This window comes from Physeter macrocephalus, unplaced genomic scaffold (genome assembly GCF_002837175.3).
Source record: "Physeter macrocephalus isolate SW-GA unplaced genomic scaffold, ASM283717v5 random_1762, whole genome shotgun sequence".
Classification (NCBI taxonomy): Eukaryota; Metazoa; Chordata; class Mammalia; order Artiodactyla; family Physeteridae; genus Physeter; species Physeter macrocephalus.
Genome location: NW_021146872.1, coordinates 1 through 17,184, shown reverse-complemented (window position 1 = coordinate 17,184; position 17,184 = coordinate 1). Strand labels below are relative to the sequence as shown.

At 44.4% G+C, this 17,184-nt stretch overlaps 1 protein-coding gene across 3 annotated transcripts in view; it reads left to right on the top strand.

Annotated features, from left to right (window-relative positions):
• LOC114485536 (5'-nucleotidase domain-containing protein 3-like) overlaps positions 1 to 16,216 on the top strand; it is a 23,193-nt gene extending 6,977 nt beyond the window's left edge. Inside the window, exons 2-3 of one of the 3 annotated variants that reach the window (XM_055083591.1) lie at positions 11,213 to 11,397; positions 15,210 to 16,216. In XM_055083591.1, the coding sequence (XP_054939566.1) occupies positions 11,213 to 11,397; positions 15,210 to 15,281 (257 nt within the window). In that variant the 3' untranslated portion in view covers positions 15,282 to 16,216. The other 2 variants (XM_055083592.1, XM_055083593.1) reach the window with 2 other exon arrangements.
• Positions 16,217 to 17,184: the final 968 nt, after the last annotated feature.

The window sequence follows — 17,184 nt, the reverse complement described above, 5'->3', positions numbered from 1 at the left end:
CAGGCTCAGCGGCCATGGCTCACGGGCCCAGCCGCTCCGCGGCATGTGGGATCCTCCCGGACCGGGGCACGAACCCGTGTCCCCTGCGTCGGCAGGCGGATTCTCAACCACTGCGCCACCAGGGAAGCCCCCTTATCTTTATTTTGACGATGGCTTTGTAGGTGTGTATGTATGTCAAACCTCATCAAACTGTATGCTCTGTGTTCAATTTATTATGTAACATTTGTACCTCAATAAAGCTATATAGTAAAGACAAAGAAATGAGGGAAGGACTCTGGTTTATCCTGGCTTGAGATAGGTACCCACCCTGGAGGTGGGACCCTGGAAGTGGCCCAGTGAAAGTCAGGTGTTCTAGTCTGAACAGCTGTGGCTGGAGGGGTGGGGCAGGGTCCTGGAAGAGCCCAGAATGTGTGTGTGCAGAGGTGGGGAAGGGCCATTGCTTATCTGAGGGTTGGGGCATGCTGGGCAGGGAACGCCATAGATGTTCACCTTCGTGGAGAAAAGGATAGGATGCCTTAGATACTTGGTTTCATCTTGGCATCTTTTGTTGGGCTGTTGCAGAAGTAAAAGTGGTTAACAACTGAACGGGTCTTGGAGATACTGGAGAAAACAGTTTCTGGCTGAAAATAGTTGCTTTTATTTTATTAAAAAATTTTTTTTGAAGTATAGTTGTTTTATAGTGTTATGTTAATTTCTGCTGTACAGCAAAGCAATTCAATTATCTATCTATCTATCCATATCTATCTATATATATACACACACACACATTCTTTTTTTCAACATTCTTTTTCATCATGGTTTATTACAGGATATTGAATATAGTTCCCTGTGCTGTACAGTAGGACCTTGTTGCTGATCCATTCCATGTATAGTTGCTTACATCTGCTCGCCCCAGCCTCCCACTCCATCCCTCCCCCACCTCTCTCCCTCCTTGGCAACCAGAGGTCTGTTCTCTATCTGTGTGAGTCTGTTTCTGTTTCATAGATAAGTTCATTTGTGTCATATTTTAGATTCCTCATATAAGTGATATCGTATGGTATTTATCTTTCTCTGTCTGACTTACTTCACTTAGTATGATCATCTCTAGTTGCATCATGTTGCTGCAGATGACATTATTTCATTCTTTTTTATGGCTGAGTAGTATTTCCTCGTATATATGTACCACATCTTTATCATTCATCTCTTGATGGACCTTTAGGTTTTTTTCATGTCTTGGCTATTGTAAATAGTGCTGCAGTGAACATTGGGGTGCATGTATCTGTTTGAATTATGGTTTTCTCCTGATATATGCCTAGGAGTGGGATTGCTGGGTCATATGGTAATTCTATTTTTAGTTTTTTAAGGAACCTCCATACTGTTCTCCATAGTGGCTGCACCAATTTACATTCCCACCAACAGTGTAGGAGGGTTCCCTTTTCTCCACACCCTCTCCAGCATTTATTATTTGTAGACTTTTTGATGATGGCCATTCTGACTGATGTAAGGTGGTACCTCATTGTAATTTTGATTTGCATTTCTCTAACTTAGCGACGTTGAGCATCTTTTCATGTGCCTGTTGGCCGTCTGTATAAGAAGAGCTGTCTTAAGATCTGTAAGGTCTGATAGTAGTATGCTCTCATGAATTGTCTGATCCCGAGTCACACTTGCTCCTCAGTTTTCTTTCCCTGACTGTAACTAATTATCGGCAGAAAGAGTATTACGTGGACATAATCATATCAAATAACATTTGTTGGCATGAAACAACAGTCTAAATATACATGTGAAACTTGTGTTATGGTCAGATTGTTCCCTAACATATCAGTTGCACCAAAACAAATTCACATTTTTCAGAGAATGTGAAATTGTCAGTGGAAGAACTGACTGGCCTTTGCCCAAGTGTTACTTCACAGAAGGAAGTTGTAATGTGGTGAAGTTTGCTAAGAGAGAAATCACCTATAGTGGGGTTTGTCTTTTTCTTGTTATTTTTTAATTGACAGTTATAGATGAGAAGTTTAAGGTTTAAAATTTGGCTGTGGAATCTTGAGTTCACTTGTGGCAACAGCGGGGGAGATGTAAATACTGCTTCACCCTAGATACGAGTCCCTACACTTTTATTTTTCATGTATTTTCAGTCTATATGTATACTTTTTAAAAAAAATTTATTTATTTGTTTTTGGCTGCGTTGGGTCTTCGTTGCTGCATGGGCTTTCTCTGGTTGCAGCGAGCTGGGGCTACTCTTTGTTGAGGTGCATGGGCTTCTCATTGCGGCGGCTTCTCTTGTTTCTGAGCATGGGCTCTAGGCGTGCAGGCTTCAGTAGTTGTGGCTCGTGGGCTCTGGAGCGCAGGCTCAGTAGTTGTGGCACACGGGCTTAGTTGCTCCGTGGCATGTGGGATCTTCCTAGACCAGGGCTTTAACCCATGTCCCATGCCTTGGCAGGCGGATTCTTAACCACTGCGCCACCAGGGACGCCCCTATATGTACACTTCTAAAAGAAACTTTGAAACCTTGTTTTCAATCTACATGTGACCTTTAAAAAGAGAATTTGAAGCTGTGTTAAGTGAATATGAACTAATTCATAAAATATTTTGAATATTAATATTCATGAACTATAGGAGTATTATGAAATATAAGCAGAAGTTAAGATTTGATCAAATTAGGGAAAATAAATATTTGCAATCTGCTCTAACTTTTGTTGATGTAGGAACAGAAATATGTCACGAGCTAAGAAATGTGACCTCGAGCTGGTAACCTTGTCTCATCTTCATTTTCCTCCTGTAAAGTGGGGATAATAACTAGTGTCTCATGTTAAGTGGGGTCCATTCACATTGCTTCATATGGTTCCTGGCACATCGCAAATGCACATAATTATTAGCCACTAGGATAACTTGTTGGTCCATTGAGAACTGGGAAGATTCAAAGAAAGCTTTGTGGTAGTATAGTCATTCCTAGGTCCCCAGGGGATTCGACCTAGGACCCCCGAGGATACCGAAATCCACGGGTGCTCAATTCCCTTATATAAGATGGCATAGTATTTGCTTATAACCTAAGCATCTCCTCCCATATACATTAAATCATCTCTAGATTACTTATAGTACTTAATAAATGTAAATGCTGTGTGAATAGTTGTAAATACAGTGTAAAGGCTTTGTAAATAGTTGCTGGCATGTGGGAAAGTTTTACTTTTTGGAACTTTCTGGAAAAAAATTTTTTGGGGGGGAATATTTTCATTCTGCAGTTGGTTGAATTTGTGAATGTGGAACCCAAGGAGATGGAGGGCTGACTGTAAATGGAGGAAAAAGGAGGCTTTTCTTCTGTTTTTTGAAGCTCTAAAATTCTCTGGGGAAATGTTTTTTCCCCCCATTTTTCTCTTCTTCCTTTTCTTCTTCAGGGGCTTCATATCTTTATATTCTTTTTCTAGGGGAACAGCTTGATGTCTATGACATATTCCAAAAAGAAGAAGTCTAATTAATTAAAGAAAAATGACATCTTAATGTCTCTGGGACTGTGGTTTTTCCATTACCAAAAAATTGAACTTCAAGGATTTTCAAGTGCATTTCAGCTTTTCTGTTTGAACATTTTCCTGTTAACATGTTTGGTTCCTGAGTTCAGATATCTGAGCTGTGTATGTTTGGGCCTCCAAATGGAGCATGTTTTCCCCCAGATTTTGCTTTTTAATATAACTGCAGTGAAATCTTTGGGTATAAATCTTTATCTGCATCTCTTGGTACTTATTGCCACCCTGCTTTCCAGAAAGTTCGAACTGATTTATGCTCTTATTAAACAGCAAGGAGTGAGGCTGCCCGTTCCCAGCACCAGCACCCACTCTGTGTTCTATCATTAAAAACAAAAAGGGTACAAACCCCACCCCCCAAAGAAAACCACATACAAATAACAGCAACAACAGCAGTGAAGACACCACTGTAGTCTCATTGCAGAAAAATGGTGTCTTACTTTTCTTAGCCAAGTGACACACGCTTATAATAGAAAAAGGTGTAACTGAAATAAAAACAGTAAAACCATTGATAATCCCACCTTTCAGAGAGAGCTACTCTTAACTGTCTAATTGTCTTATTTTAAAAAAAAATGAATTTATTTATTTATTTGCTTTTGGCTGCATTGGGTCTTTGTTGCTGCACGCGGGCTTTTCTCTAGTTGCGGCGAGCGGGGGCTACCCTTCGTTGCAGTGCGTGGGCTTCTCATTGCAGTGGTTTCTCTTGTTGTGGAGCATGGGGTCTAGGCGTGTGGGCTGCAGTAGTTGTGGCACGCGGGCTCGGTAGTTGTGGCTTGTGGGCTCTAAAGCACAGGCTCAGTAATTGTGGTGCACGGGCTTAGTTGCTCCATGGCTTGTGGGATCTTCCCGGACCAGGGATAGAACCCATTTTCCCCTGCATTGGCAGGCGGATTCTTAACCACTGTGCAACCAGGGAAGTCCCTGTCTAATTGTTTTAGTTTGCTTTTTAAAAAAAATAATTGGAATGGTTGAACATTTGTTTATTAGCCATTTAATTTCCTTTCTTGTGAGATATAGTCTTTATCTTTTTGTTTATTGGATTTGTATGACTTTTTCTTTTTTTTACATTAAGGATATTAGTCTTTGTTGTTTATCTTTTAATTTTGTCTAATATAAACCTTCCCCCCCAAATTTGTGATATTTTTTGATACACAGATGTTTAAAATTTTTATATTGTAAATCTGTTGATATTTTTCTTTTTTGATTATTCTATTGCTTTTACATTTGGAAAGTTATTTTCTATCCTGAGATGAAGTAAATAGTAGTCTATATATTTTTCCCACCTTTTTAATATTTAGAAAAAAAACTTAACTCTTTGATTCACATGGTGTTTGTTTTGCAGCATAGTGTGAAGGAACATCTTCTTACTTGACACCCTTTCCATATAGCTAAGCAGTGTTTAGTTAGAGAGATAGACTATTCCAGGTGGATTTTATTCATCAGGATTCAATTACAGTATATTCTGGAGAACACAGAGTAGTAGATTGCCCACCTCATTGAAAATAGGGCATATAAAGGAGGATTTAAGATTGGGAAGACAGACTGAAGTCTAAGTGGGGACTGCCTTTGATGCCATGTTAAAAGTTGAAATTTGTAGGCAGTGAGAATTTTGAGTGGCTGAATATCCTTGAAATGAACTTTTAGTTAGGAGTCCTTCAGCTGCAAGCAATAAAAATAAAAAAGCCTGAGTCAAACTAATTTAATTTAAGCAAAAAATTGAAAAGATATTTTATGGGCTTGTGCAGTTGAAAAATCCAGAGGTAGTACCAGCTTCAAGCTTGCCTTGATCCAAGTTCAGTTAATGTCGTTGGGTGGCTTCTTTCCGTCTCTTGACCTTGATCTCCTCCCCACTGGCCTCTTTTTTAGATTGCTAGAGGTGGCCCCTCATATCTCCACATTTATATACTCTTAGGTCCATGTTTGGAAGAAACAAATGTCTCTTTCTTGACATTCCCTTATAAATCCAGAAATTTCCTTGATTGGACTCATTGGTTCTCTGTGGCTACAGGGGACATTTGAGGATAATTGGCTGGAGGTGCCTGCCCCAAATGAATCTGTGTTGGGGAGGGAAATCAGGGGTTCTCTTTGGCCACGTTTGGGTCACATGATCTTCTTCCAGAGTCAGGAACAGAACCTCCCCAGGACCACATAGTCTGAATGTTAGGGAGGGGCGGTTTCCCAGAGCAGTTGAGCATACTGGAGAAACAGAAGGTGTGTCAGTCAGGTTAGGCTAGCTTATGCTGCAGTGACAAGCGACACCAAAAATCTCAGTGGTTTAGGATTGGCAGCTGTAACCACAGTTTATTTCTCACTCCTGCAGTCTCCTGGGGCCTCAGGCACTTCTCCAGGGCAGTTGCCCTCAATGTGGTGGCCTAGCCTTCCAGGCTTCTCCATCTTGTGGTGTCTCCATAGCACATGTGTCCATGATTGATACAGCAGGGGAGGGAGTGTGCTCTGGTCTGGAAGTGACCCGTGTCACTTCTGCCCACAATCTGTTGGCCAGAGCTGGCCGGAGCGGGACTGGGGTGGGGGTTGGGGTGAAGGGGGGCGTTGTGATCTTCCCCATTGGCTGGAAGTGCCTGGAAGGAGAGAATGTGAGTCAGCACGAGGTGGCCCAGCCACACTGGGTAGCACACACGCCCAGGGCCCACAGTCACTGCCTACCACAGGCTCCCTCGAGGACCTCAGTTGGTCTGACTCATCCCTTATGCCACTCCTCCTGACGTTATCTGACCTGTTGCTGGGACGGTGCTGAGAGTAGGGGATGTATCCCTTTAGAGCTTCCCAGTGTGGTGTCCCCAAGGGCCAAGGGACAGTCATGTTGCCTTTCTGAGGACATTAGGAGTATTCCTTGACATGACTTGGGCCATGGATTTCTACTCGGCAGTCCCCACACGCTGCTCCATTAGTCTGGGGGCTTTTATTTATTTATTTATTTTTATTTATTTTTAATTTTTAAAAAATTTTTTGCGGTACACGGGCCTCTCACTGTTGTGGCCTCTCCCGTTGCGGAGCACAGGCTCCGGACGCGCAGGCCCAGCGGCCGTGGCTCACGGGCCCAGCCGCTCCGCGCCATGTGGGATCCTCCCGGACCGGGGCACGAACCCACGTCCCCTGCATCGGCAGGCGGACTCTCAACCACTGCGCCACCAGGGAAGCCCAGTCTGGGGGCTTTATTAAGGGAGAGTCATTGTGCATTTCTGAACATTACAGGGAACACAGTACTTATCAAAAATTGTATTTCCCAAACTCAGATCTTTACACAGTTTAAAAATCTTTCCCCGAATAGGTGGAAAAATGTCTGACTTCTATACCTAAGTTCTGATTTCATTCATACTCAGAAGTAAAGATAAAGTTAAGGCAAGGAAGGAATTCTTCTGTGGTGATCTTACAAAAAAAAAACAAACTCACCAAAAAACTAAAATAACAGAAAATGGTGTAGTGGCTATGGAAAACAGTATGGTGGGTCCTCAAAAAATTAAAAATCATGTTACTGTATGATCTAGCAAGTCCACTTCTGGGTATATACCCTGAAGAAGTGAAAGCAGGGGCTCAAAGAGGTATTTGTCCATCCACGTGCATAGCAGCTTTATTCACAACAGCCAACAGTTGAGAGCAACCCAAGTGTCCATGTTTCATCACAGATGAATGGATAAACAAAATGTGGATATACATACAGTGGAATATTATTTAGCCTTTAGAAGGAGTGAACTTCTGACGCGTGCTCCAACATGAATGAATCTTGAAGATGCTATGCTAAATAAAATGAGCCACTCACAAAAGACAAATGATTCTCCTTATATGAGATACCTAGAGGAGTCACATTCCTAGAGACAGAACATAGAAGGGTGGTTGCCAGGGCCTGGGGGAGGAGGAATGGGGAGCTGGTGTTTAATGGAATGGGTGTGGAGTTTCACTTTTGCAAGATGGAAAGAGTTCTGAAGCTGGACGGTGGGGATGGTCGCACAGCAGTGTGAATCACCTGAATGCCACTGCACCGTACACTTAAAATGGTTAAGCTGGTAAATTTTGTGTTATGCATATTTTACCACAATAAAAATAAGCAAACACAGAAGCCCAGGAAGCTTACAGATGTTTCCTGTGCGTGGTCCACTGCGTGTCCTAATGCTCTGTGGGATGAGCGGGTGAGTAACCGCAAGCTGGTGCGTGTGCAGGGGGCGCCCAGTCTGCCGCCTGATCCCAGGAAAGGCGCTCACCTCCCAGCTCAGGGTGGCTGCCTTGGAGCCCAGCTCTGGTCGGAGCTTTGGGCAGAGCAGCAGAGCTGGCTCTCCATGTCTTTGTCCTCGTTGTATAGTCTTGCTGTCACCATCCATTAGGAGCAAAAGGAATTCGCTCTCTAAATTCGTACCCACTCTTGTGTCTGCTTTGGGGGAGTACATAACTGACTAGTCAAGGGCCCTTCTGTTTATACTTGGAGTCCTCAGTTTAGACAGACCGTATTTCTCTGAAGGGTTGGCATTCTTTTCTTTTGCCTTGTAATGACTTGCGTTTATTCTTAGCACTGTTTTGAAGTGATTGCATGCGATGTTGAGATCCTTTTAAGCTGCTGATGTTCCTCGTGTTTATTTCGAGTGATGGCAAATTAAACTTGCAAGCTTTCCGGTGATGATGTTCATGTGATTGATACACCTTGAGCTTTCCCTCCAGTGGGGGAGCGCATTCCTGGGCAGCTTCTGGAGATGTGCTGACTGTCAGCCCCAGGTTCCAGCACAGTCGTGCTCCTTGAGGGCTTCACAACTTCTTCTCAGGTAGCAGAAAGGGACGTAGACTTCCTCGTCAGCACCTTTCTAAATAGAAACTTCTAAGGTCAACAGGCCACGAGAACTTCCTTGGAAAGGTCATTTGTGAAAGAAGAGCTTTTGGTCACTCTGTAAGCGATCCCGCTTCACTTCGTACAGACAATGCCAGGTGGTCCTATTCGGAAAATGACGTCCTCTGCAGTGGCCCGTTGATGATGTAAGGCCAGGTGGTCTTCAGTGTTGGATGCTGAAGAGCTTAGGACTACTGGCTTCTCCCTTCCTGAGGACTAGTTCTTGTGAACTGACTGCCTTCAAGTTTCTTGAAATGTTACTGTCTTTCTTATCCTCAGATGGATCTTAGTTGCAAAAAAAAAAAAAAAAAAAAAAAAAAAGGCCAAGGTTACCATCTCATTGATTTTGACAAAGGAAACTAAGAAGAAATGGAATTGTTGGTGAATCTTGGCTATTTGGATTTTTAGTAGACTTGGTCATATCTAGGTTGTCAGTGGGAGAGAAACTTGGCATCTTACTGGGAGAGAAACTTATGGCATCTTACCTGGTGACCATGAATAGGCTTCAGGGGTCAACCTTCCTGAAGTTTTCCACGAAATTTTATTTGTGTTTTTCTGTGGGGAGAGGATTCTATGGCTTCTGTTAGGTTCTCAAAGGGATCCAAGCCCCACAGCTATAAGGAGCCTTCTGAAGGGCTCAGAATACGTCATTGTGGCTGGCACGGTGCCCTGATTGGAGTTGTCACCCTGTGAAAGTAGTACCTTTGGGGTATTTCAGGTGGCCCCTGAGAAGTGGACAATGTGAGAAAGAAGTGAGCGGAAGGGAAGGAGGAAGCATCGTAGACTCTGTGGGAAGCGTTGAAACGAGGAAGGATTGACGCCATTTTATTGAGAAAATAAGTGCGCCCTTCTCAAATGCTTGTTGATTCCCATAATCCTGGAGAAGAGCATTAAGAGCGCAGATTCTGAAGCCAGACTTATGAGGTTCAAATCCCAGCTCCTGCTGTTTAGTGTTTGTGTGTCCTTCAGCCAATTGTATCATTTCGGTGTGCTTCTAGTGTCCTCATACATCAAGTGGGGATAGTAGAGCCTTCGCCTCATGAGGTTGTCGTAAGGATTAAATGAGGTGATAGAAAGTGCTTCTGAGCATATAGTACGTGGTAAGTGCTTAATAAATATTAGCTCTTACGACAGAGCCAGGAGGTGGCCCTTAGTAATGCGAAGAGTAGTAAAATACAGATAGTTCAATTTTAGTAGTAAGATGTGGACAGTTCACTTTTCGTGTGCATGTGTTGGTGGTTTTGTACCTATCTCCAGGAAGTCACCTGCCTTCAGCATTTGTTTACTGACGAGTTGTTTCAGGTAAGTTTTGGTGCACAAAACTCATAGAAGGAGAGAGAATGCTGTTACATATCCTCTTAGCAAAATGGGGCGGTCTGTGTTCTTGTTGCAAAAGGTTGCATGATGAGATTCTTTGTGTTAAATGACTACCTGTGAAATGACTGGATGAGAATATTGTACTTCCTTTTTGTCTTTAGAAATATATTGTGCAATCTCTGTCATTACCTGACTCTAGAGAGCTGCTTTCTATCTCTTTGCATTCATCTTCTGACTCATCTAGTAATTGTGAAATGTCTTCTTCTGTCAGTTTTATGCTGGAAAATAGAAAATTATGAATTCTCAACTGTGTTCCATGAAAGCTAAAAAAATGACTGCAGAGATGGTATCTTCAGACTTCTTTGATATACCTTCCTGAAAATAATGTGATACTTCGGGCAGGGCGATGAGGAAGCTGAAGGATGACGTTGTAGCGATGATTTGTTTCACTATTGCAACATCTTGGGCAATCTCCTGTCATATCCTGCTTTCTTTATTTAGTCTTTTTTAAAGGTCATAGGTGGGAATAATTGCTAGGTAATGATGAAATAATGCCTGCAATGATAAAATAGCAAAATGTTTCAAGATGTTGGAAACTAAGATCACTAACCTCCCATATTGCATCTTAAATTTTTTTTTTTTTTTTTTTGCGGTACGGCGGGCCTCTCACTGCTGTGGCCTCTCCCGTTGCGGAGCGCAGGCTCCGGACGCGCAGGCCCAGCGGCCATGGCTCACGGGCCCAGCCGCTCCGCGGCATGTGGGATCTTCCCGGACCGGGGCACGAACCCGTGTCCCCTGCATCGGCAGGCGGACTCTCAACCACTGCGCCACCAGGGAAGCCCTGCATCTTAGATTTTTAAAAGGATCCAGTGGGCTCATGGAAGTTGTAAGGTAGGATGAGTTTTTGGAAAACCTCCAAGAAAGAATAAAAGTCATGAAAATAGCAATCCTTACAAATAGTCAGAACTGCTCAAAAAAGAAGCTCAAAACTAGCATAGGATCCAGGGGACCCTGATGTTATCCTGGGGATAATCACATTTCTAACAAACCATCTGAAGGAAATCATCTGAAAGGCAAAGATGAACATCTGAAGGTACTTAATGCTATTTTTTTTTTAAAACAGGAAAAAACCCTAAGTGTGTAACATAGAATAAAAGGTTGATGTGGCACAATATACCAGAATCTTATATAATGGGTTTAAAAAAATTAATTAGTTTATTTATTTATTTTTGGCGATGTCGGGTCTTCGTTGCTGCGCATGGGCTTTCTCTAGTTGCAGCGAGTGGGGGCTACTCTTCGTTGCGGTACGCGGGCCTCTCACTGTTGTGGCCTCTCCCGTTGCGGAGCACAGGCTCCGGACGCGCAGGCTCAGCGGCCATGGCTCACGGGCCCAGCCGCTCCGCGGCATGTGGGATCTTCCTGGACCGGGGCGCGAACCCGTGTCCCCTGCATCGGCCGGCGGACTCTCAACCACTGCGCCACCAGGGAAGCCCTAATTTACTCATTTTGTTTCGAAATCATACTAACCTTTATTTATCATAGGGTATAATGTATTTTTTCCCTTTACTTTTAGAATTGGTTCCTTCAATTATGAGCAACTTGTTGAATCCAGATGCCATCTTCTCAAACAATGAGATGAGCCTGTCGGACATTGAAATCTATGGCTTTGATTATGACTACACCTTGGTGTTTTATTCCAAGCACCTCCACACACTGATATTTAATGCCGCTCGGGACCTTCTCATCAATGAACACAGGGTAAGATCGTGGGGACATCACAGTCCTCCTCCCCTTCCCCGCTGGCGTTTGAAGACTAGCAGTGAGCTGACCTCGTGCATGGCACAGTAGACATCACTTAGTAAATTGTTGCTCAATGAATGAGTAGATTTGGTTCCGTTCCAAATGACTCCATCTGGAAGATAGTTTTTTTAAAAATACACTTTATTGAGGTATGATTGACATGTGAAAGGCTATATGTATTTAATGTATATAACTCACCGAGGTTCAGGATAAGTGTGTGAAACCATTATCAAGGTCATAAACTATCCATCGCCTCCCAAAGTTTCCTCCTGCCCCCTTTATTATCATTATTGTTATTTGTGTGCGTGTGTGTGTGTGTGTGGTAAGAACGCTTAACATAAGATCTACCCACTTAGCAAATTTTGAGTATACAATACAATATTGTTAGCTGTAGGTACTATGCTATAGAATAGATCTCCAGAACTCATTTATCTTGCCTAACTGAAACTTTGTACCTGGAAGATAGTTGATTGTTTAATAAAGACTCTTTAGATGTCTCTGACAAAAAGACTGTCCCAAGTTACTCATTAGTGGAGATTCAGCCGTGGACTTTTGCCCTCTCCTTTCTCATGGAGCAGTGACATAGGTTCTCCCAAAGCCTGATGCAGTGGCAGACTGTTGAGTTCTGGTTGGAAGGAATTCTTGAAATCATGGGCAATGTTTTACTCTCATCACTGAACGGAATCGCGTTCTTAGATAAAGAATATTTGACTGTCTTTTGATGTGTAGTGTTGTTGAGAGCTTATAATAGGGAAGGAAGAAAAACACTCGAAACCAAACGTGGTTTTCTCTAGTTTGAGTACATGTTTCAGGAACCAGGATGAGAAGCATCCTCAGTGGTCATCTGGACCAGTCCCCTTTGAGAACCCCTGACAGCATCTCGAGGAGTGTGACGAGTGCATCGCTTCTGGAGGTGTTCTGAATTTGGGGAGATTCTTCAACGGGTTGAACCAATTCTGCCTTCATGCAGCTTTTACCACTGATCCCTTCTCTTCATTCATCCCTTCACACGGTCATTCTCCCTTTACTCAGTCCTCTTCTGTGCTAAGCTCCGTCATAGCAGCAGGGAGGTTGAAGGTGAGTAGGATGCAGGTGCTGTCCTTGGAGAAGCAACAGTCTGTGGGGGAGTCCATCCTGTAGGCAGGTAAATTATGAAGCCTCTGCCTGGTGGAGCCCTACAGACATCTGAACAGAGAGCTGGGCGTGTGCAGAGGATGGTTGGAACAACTTTCTCTGCCCGAGGGAATTGGGGAAACAACGAAGGAGGTGATATTTCAGTGGAATCTGGAAGGAGTTTATCCACAGAGCTGGGCTGGGGGTGGTGAAGGGTGGGTGTGAGTAACCTAGAGACCTAAAGCATGGAAACTGATGTTTTATACTTGACTATTTGAGTAATGGGCTGGGTGTTATATGGACCATTACGCCCTCTAAGACTTCTTTTACCTGTTGGATCATTCTTAGTTTTTCCAACCATTCTCATTTGGCGTCTTTTCTCATCTTTTCATCGTCTTGGTCTCCCTCCTTTGTGTGTGCTCTGGTTTATCCGTCTCAAATGTGAGACGTTACTGCAGGTGGGGTCTGACCAGGGTGGAACAGAGGGAGCCCATCACCTTCCTGGTTCTGGGTATCGTACCTTTATTAATGCTGTTAAAGTTTTGGATCCTCACCATTTGGTGCAGTATATTTCCTGATCCCCTCAGCTTTTGGTTATCAGTGGATTTAATAAGAAACTCATTTGTCCTTATTCAAAATGCGGAAATGGCACTTGCTAAAAATAACATTCCCTTCAGCCACCAAGCTTTCTTTAGTTATGGCCACTTGATCGGATGTAAACCCATCTAGCCACTTGCCATCCAGCTGCATTTCTCCATTTGTTCAAGAGACTCTCTTCTCTTGGGTCTAACCCACGGTCCTTTCCCTTTGCTTTGAGGGTGGAAGCAGGATAAGAGCAAGGTGGTCCTGCTTTTGCTCTCCTATATGTCGGCTTATCCCATCTCCCCACCACCCCATTGGAGAGCCAGCTGAAGGGGTCTTGCACTGGTGCCGGCATTCTAATCCCAGGTCATCTGCAACGTTTGCTGTGACTGATACCACTTATGAAACGAAGGTCATTATACTAACAGCACCAACTGTTGGTTGTCTGCTCAGTGCCGAAAGCACAGGTTCTGGAGCCTGACTGCTGGAGTTTGAATCCTGGCTTTTACCACATATTTCTTAGGTAATCTTGAGTAACTGACCTAATGTCTCTGAGCCTCAGTTTCCTCCTCTATGAAATGGGCACAGTTAACAGTACTTTTCTCAAATGTTATTGTGATAATTAAAGGAGTTAATTTCTGTAAAATGCCTGGCACATAGAATACACTCAGTGAAGGTTAGCTATTACTACTATTATTTCTGATCTGCGTGACAGCCCTGCAAATGGATATTCACTCTGTTTTACAGTTGAGCAGACTGAGGCTTACGGAGTTCAGCTAGTAGTTCAAGGCCACAAGACCAGTAGGAGGCAGAACCAGAATTTGAACTTAGATTTATGTATTTCCAAGGCAGAGATGCTCTCTTCTTTGTTCACGTTGCCTTTTGTGGGATTAATAACACCTTTTCTTTCTACCCTATGGGTTTGTTGTTCATATGAAAATAAAATATTCATGAAGATTAAAAATTTATGAACTTTGGAGAGAAAAGCGAGATGAAATAGATGGGAAAAAGGTGCAATCATTATGATTAGAAAAGCTTCTAGATTTAAGATACTTATTTCATTCCCATTATGTCTGTTTGTTGCTTTGATAAAAGAAGTATGTCCTCACACTAATTATATCAAGCATATTGAGAGAGGCAGTTATGCTAATGCAGATTTTTCTCTTGTTTTGGATTTGAAAATAATTCTTCCAAGATGCTATTGGAAGCATTGAGTTTGGTGCCATTTTTTTTCCTGCCAAAGACTAAAAGTGCTTGTGGAGATGAAAGACACCTGCTTTTGAGATGCATAGTAGTAGAGCAGTAAGTTTGCAATTTAGCATCTTCCCCACAAGCAAATGTAAATGTTCCAGGCCTTTCGTAATTACCCTTTCTCTTTTTTTTTTTCACGAGCATCAGTTTTTACAAAAATTGAAATAAATATTGGGTAATGACTGTATCTATATTTTCATTCGGTACGTCCGCCCCAGGGGGTAGAAAGACGGTGTTAGAAGAGTTCTTAATTTCACCTCCCAGATTTCCGTGCTCATCAGTGTTCCTGATTATTAATGGTCACCGACGTTCACCCGGTGTTTCAAATCCAAAGCCTAACACCAGCCTCGACTCCTCAGTTCGCCTCTGTTCCACCTCTGAGCTCTCAGCACATGCTGTCTCTTTTTTATAATAAACTTGTCCTTTTAGAAGAGTATTAGGGTTACAGAAAAGTTGCAAAGGTAATACAGAGAGTACACCCCATGACTGGTTCCCCCTAATGTTAACATTTTACATTACCTCGGTGCATTTATCACAGCTGAGGAACTGGTATTAATTAATTGTTATTGATGAAAGTCTGTACTTGCTTCAGATTTCCTTAGTTTTTACCTCATGCCCCTTTCCTGGTCCAGGATCCCATCCAGGACACCACATTGCATTTAGGTGTCACGTCTCCTTAGGTTTCTCTTGGCTCTGACAGTTTCTTACAAGGTCCTTGTTTTTGATGACCCGTGGATGACTCTGACGGCTGTGAAGAGCCCTGGTCGGTACATTTTAGCATATGCCCTTCTCTTGGGCTTTGTCTCCTGTTTTCTCACGGTTAGACTGGGCTTGTGGATTTGGGGAGGAAGGCCATGGAGGCAGAGTTCCATTCTCATCACATCCTGTCCACGTGACTTACCACCGACGATGCTGGCCTTGACCACCTGGCTGAGGTAGTGTTTACCAGGTCTCTCCACTACAAGATTACTCTTATCTCCCTTCGCATGCTGTACCGTTTGGGAGGAAGTCAGTCTCTGCAGCCGTGAGCTCTCTTTTCACTCATTCAGAATACGTCCTGCCTGCCTCTATCCACTTCTCACCTCCCCCGCTGCCTGCACCCTGGTCCAAGCCACCATCACCTCCCGCCCGATGGTGCGGTAGCCCCCCTGACTGGTCCCCTGGCTTCTATTCTTGCCCCTTAGTCTGTTCTCCATTCGGCAGCAAGAGTGAACCTTTAAACGTTAGTCATCTCAGTCCTGGACTCAAGACCCCCTCGAGCCTTCCCATCACACTTGGAGTGACAGCAGAGGCCTCTAGTGCTGCTGGGCCCCAGGCTTCCTCACCAGCCTCCTCTCCTCCCAGCTGCCTCGCTCTGCTCCAGCTGCCTCGCTGCTCCTTGAACAGCCAGACACGCTCCTACCCCCGGGCCTTTGCACCTGCCAGTTCCTCTGGTGGGACCTCCTGCCTGGCTCCAGGCAACCTGAAGCCTTGCTCCTCATTTTTTTTTTTTCTTTTTCCTAGATCTCTGAACCCTTGTACTGCATTCTTTCTGTAGTACGTATCACTCTGAGGCACTGTACCATGTGTTGATTTGTTTATGGTTCGCCTGCCCACCACAGAATGGAAACTTCTTAGGGGCAGAGGCGGTGTCAGTTGTTTTTGTTTTTTTAGCTGCGCCATGTGGCATGCGGGATCTTAGTTCCCCAACCAGGGATCGAACCCGGGCCCCCTGCAGTGGAAACATGGAGTCTTAACCACTGATCCGTCAGGGAAGTCCTGACAGTGTCAGTTTTGTTCAATGCCACATTCCTAGGCCCTGGCACAAAGTACACGCTCAGTAAATACTTGACGTATTCATTGGATTCCACCGTTAAGTGAGAGTATAGTGCTTGGTGTAGAATCGCCTGATGCGGGTCATTTTGCCTTGGCTTCATGTTTTGTGTGGATTTTGGAGAACTTTGTTTCTATACCCTTCTGCCCAGGAGGGAAATAGCATTGAGTGATTCCTTGGCACACGTGGCAGGTGTTAGATAAATGAGCCTGAATGTGACATTTGACTCAGCGCTTTGTGCAGCTTGGCTGGGAAACTTGCTGCGTGCGGGCCAGCCTGGTGGTTCCAGGAGATGTTCTTGCACACGCGTGACCCTGGCCGTGCACTGGGAGGTAGCTGTGCAGCCATGTAGAGGGTTTTCCTGTGCCTGTTGACAGTTGTGTAGGTTTTTTACGTAAGCAGTTCACATCGTGATTGGGAGATCCTGGGGACACAGCCTCCCTAGACTCAGAAGTCGATATTCTGGCCTGCAGGTGCACGCTCTGAGGGCAGGGGCAGTGGGGAGAGCCTGACCCCCCGCCTCACCACGCCCTGTGCTGTGTGGCCCAGGCCAGGTTGTTTCATCCGGAGCCTCTGAGGTCCCATCTGTCAAATGGGCATGGTGGGGCCAGCTGTGCAGAGCAGCAGACAGTGTGTTCGGTACGTCGGTGCTACCAGGGAGGTAACTGGTGTTCCAATTCTGAGATCTCGGGAGAGAGGGAAGGACTTGGATGCCGGGTGCAGTGGATAAGGAAGGGATTGGGATTTTTGTGTAGTAGGAGGGACAGGTTAATGATTAGGAAATAGCAGGGGAGCCAGGCCGTGTGTTCTGAACCAGGGTTGGAGCTGTACCCCGGAGCTGGGCGCTGAGAGAGCGTGTCTCTGGCCCGAGTGGGAGGAGGGCTGTACCGGCGGCTGAGGGGTCCCTGCAGCTGTGGACACGGGAGAGTTAAGGCCAGAGAAGCCGGGGGGCTGAAGAAGCTGGGGGGCTGAGGCCTCACCTGTGT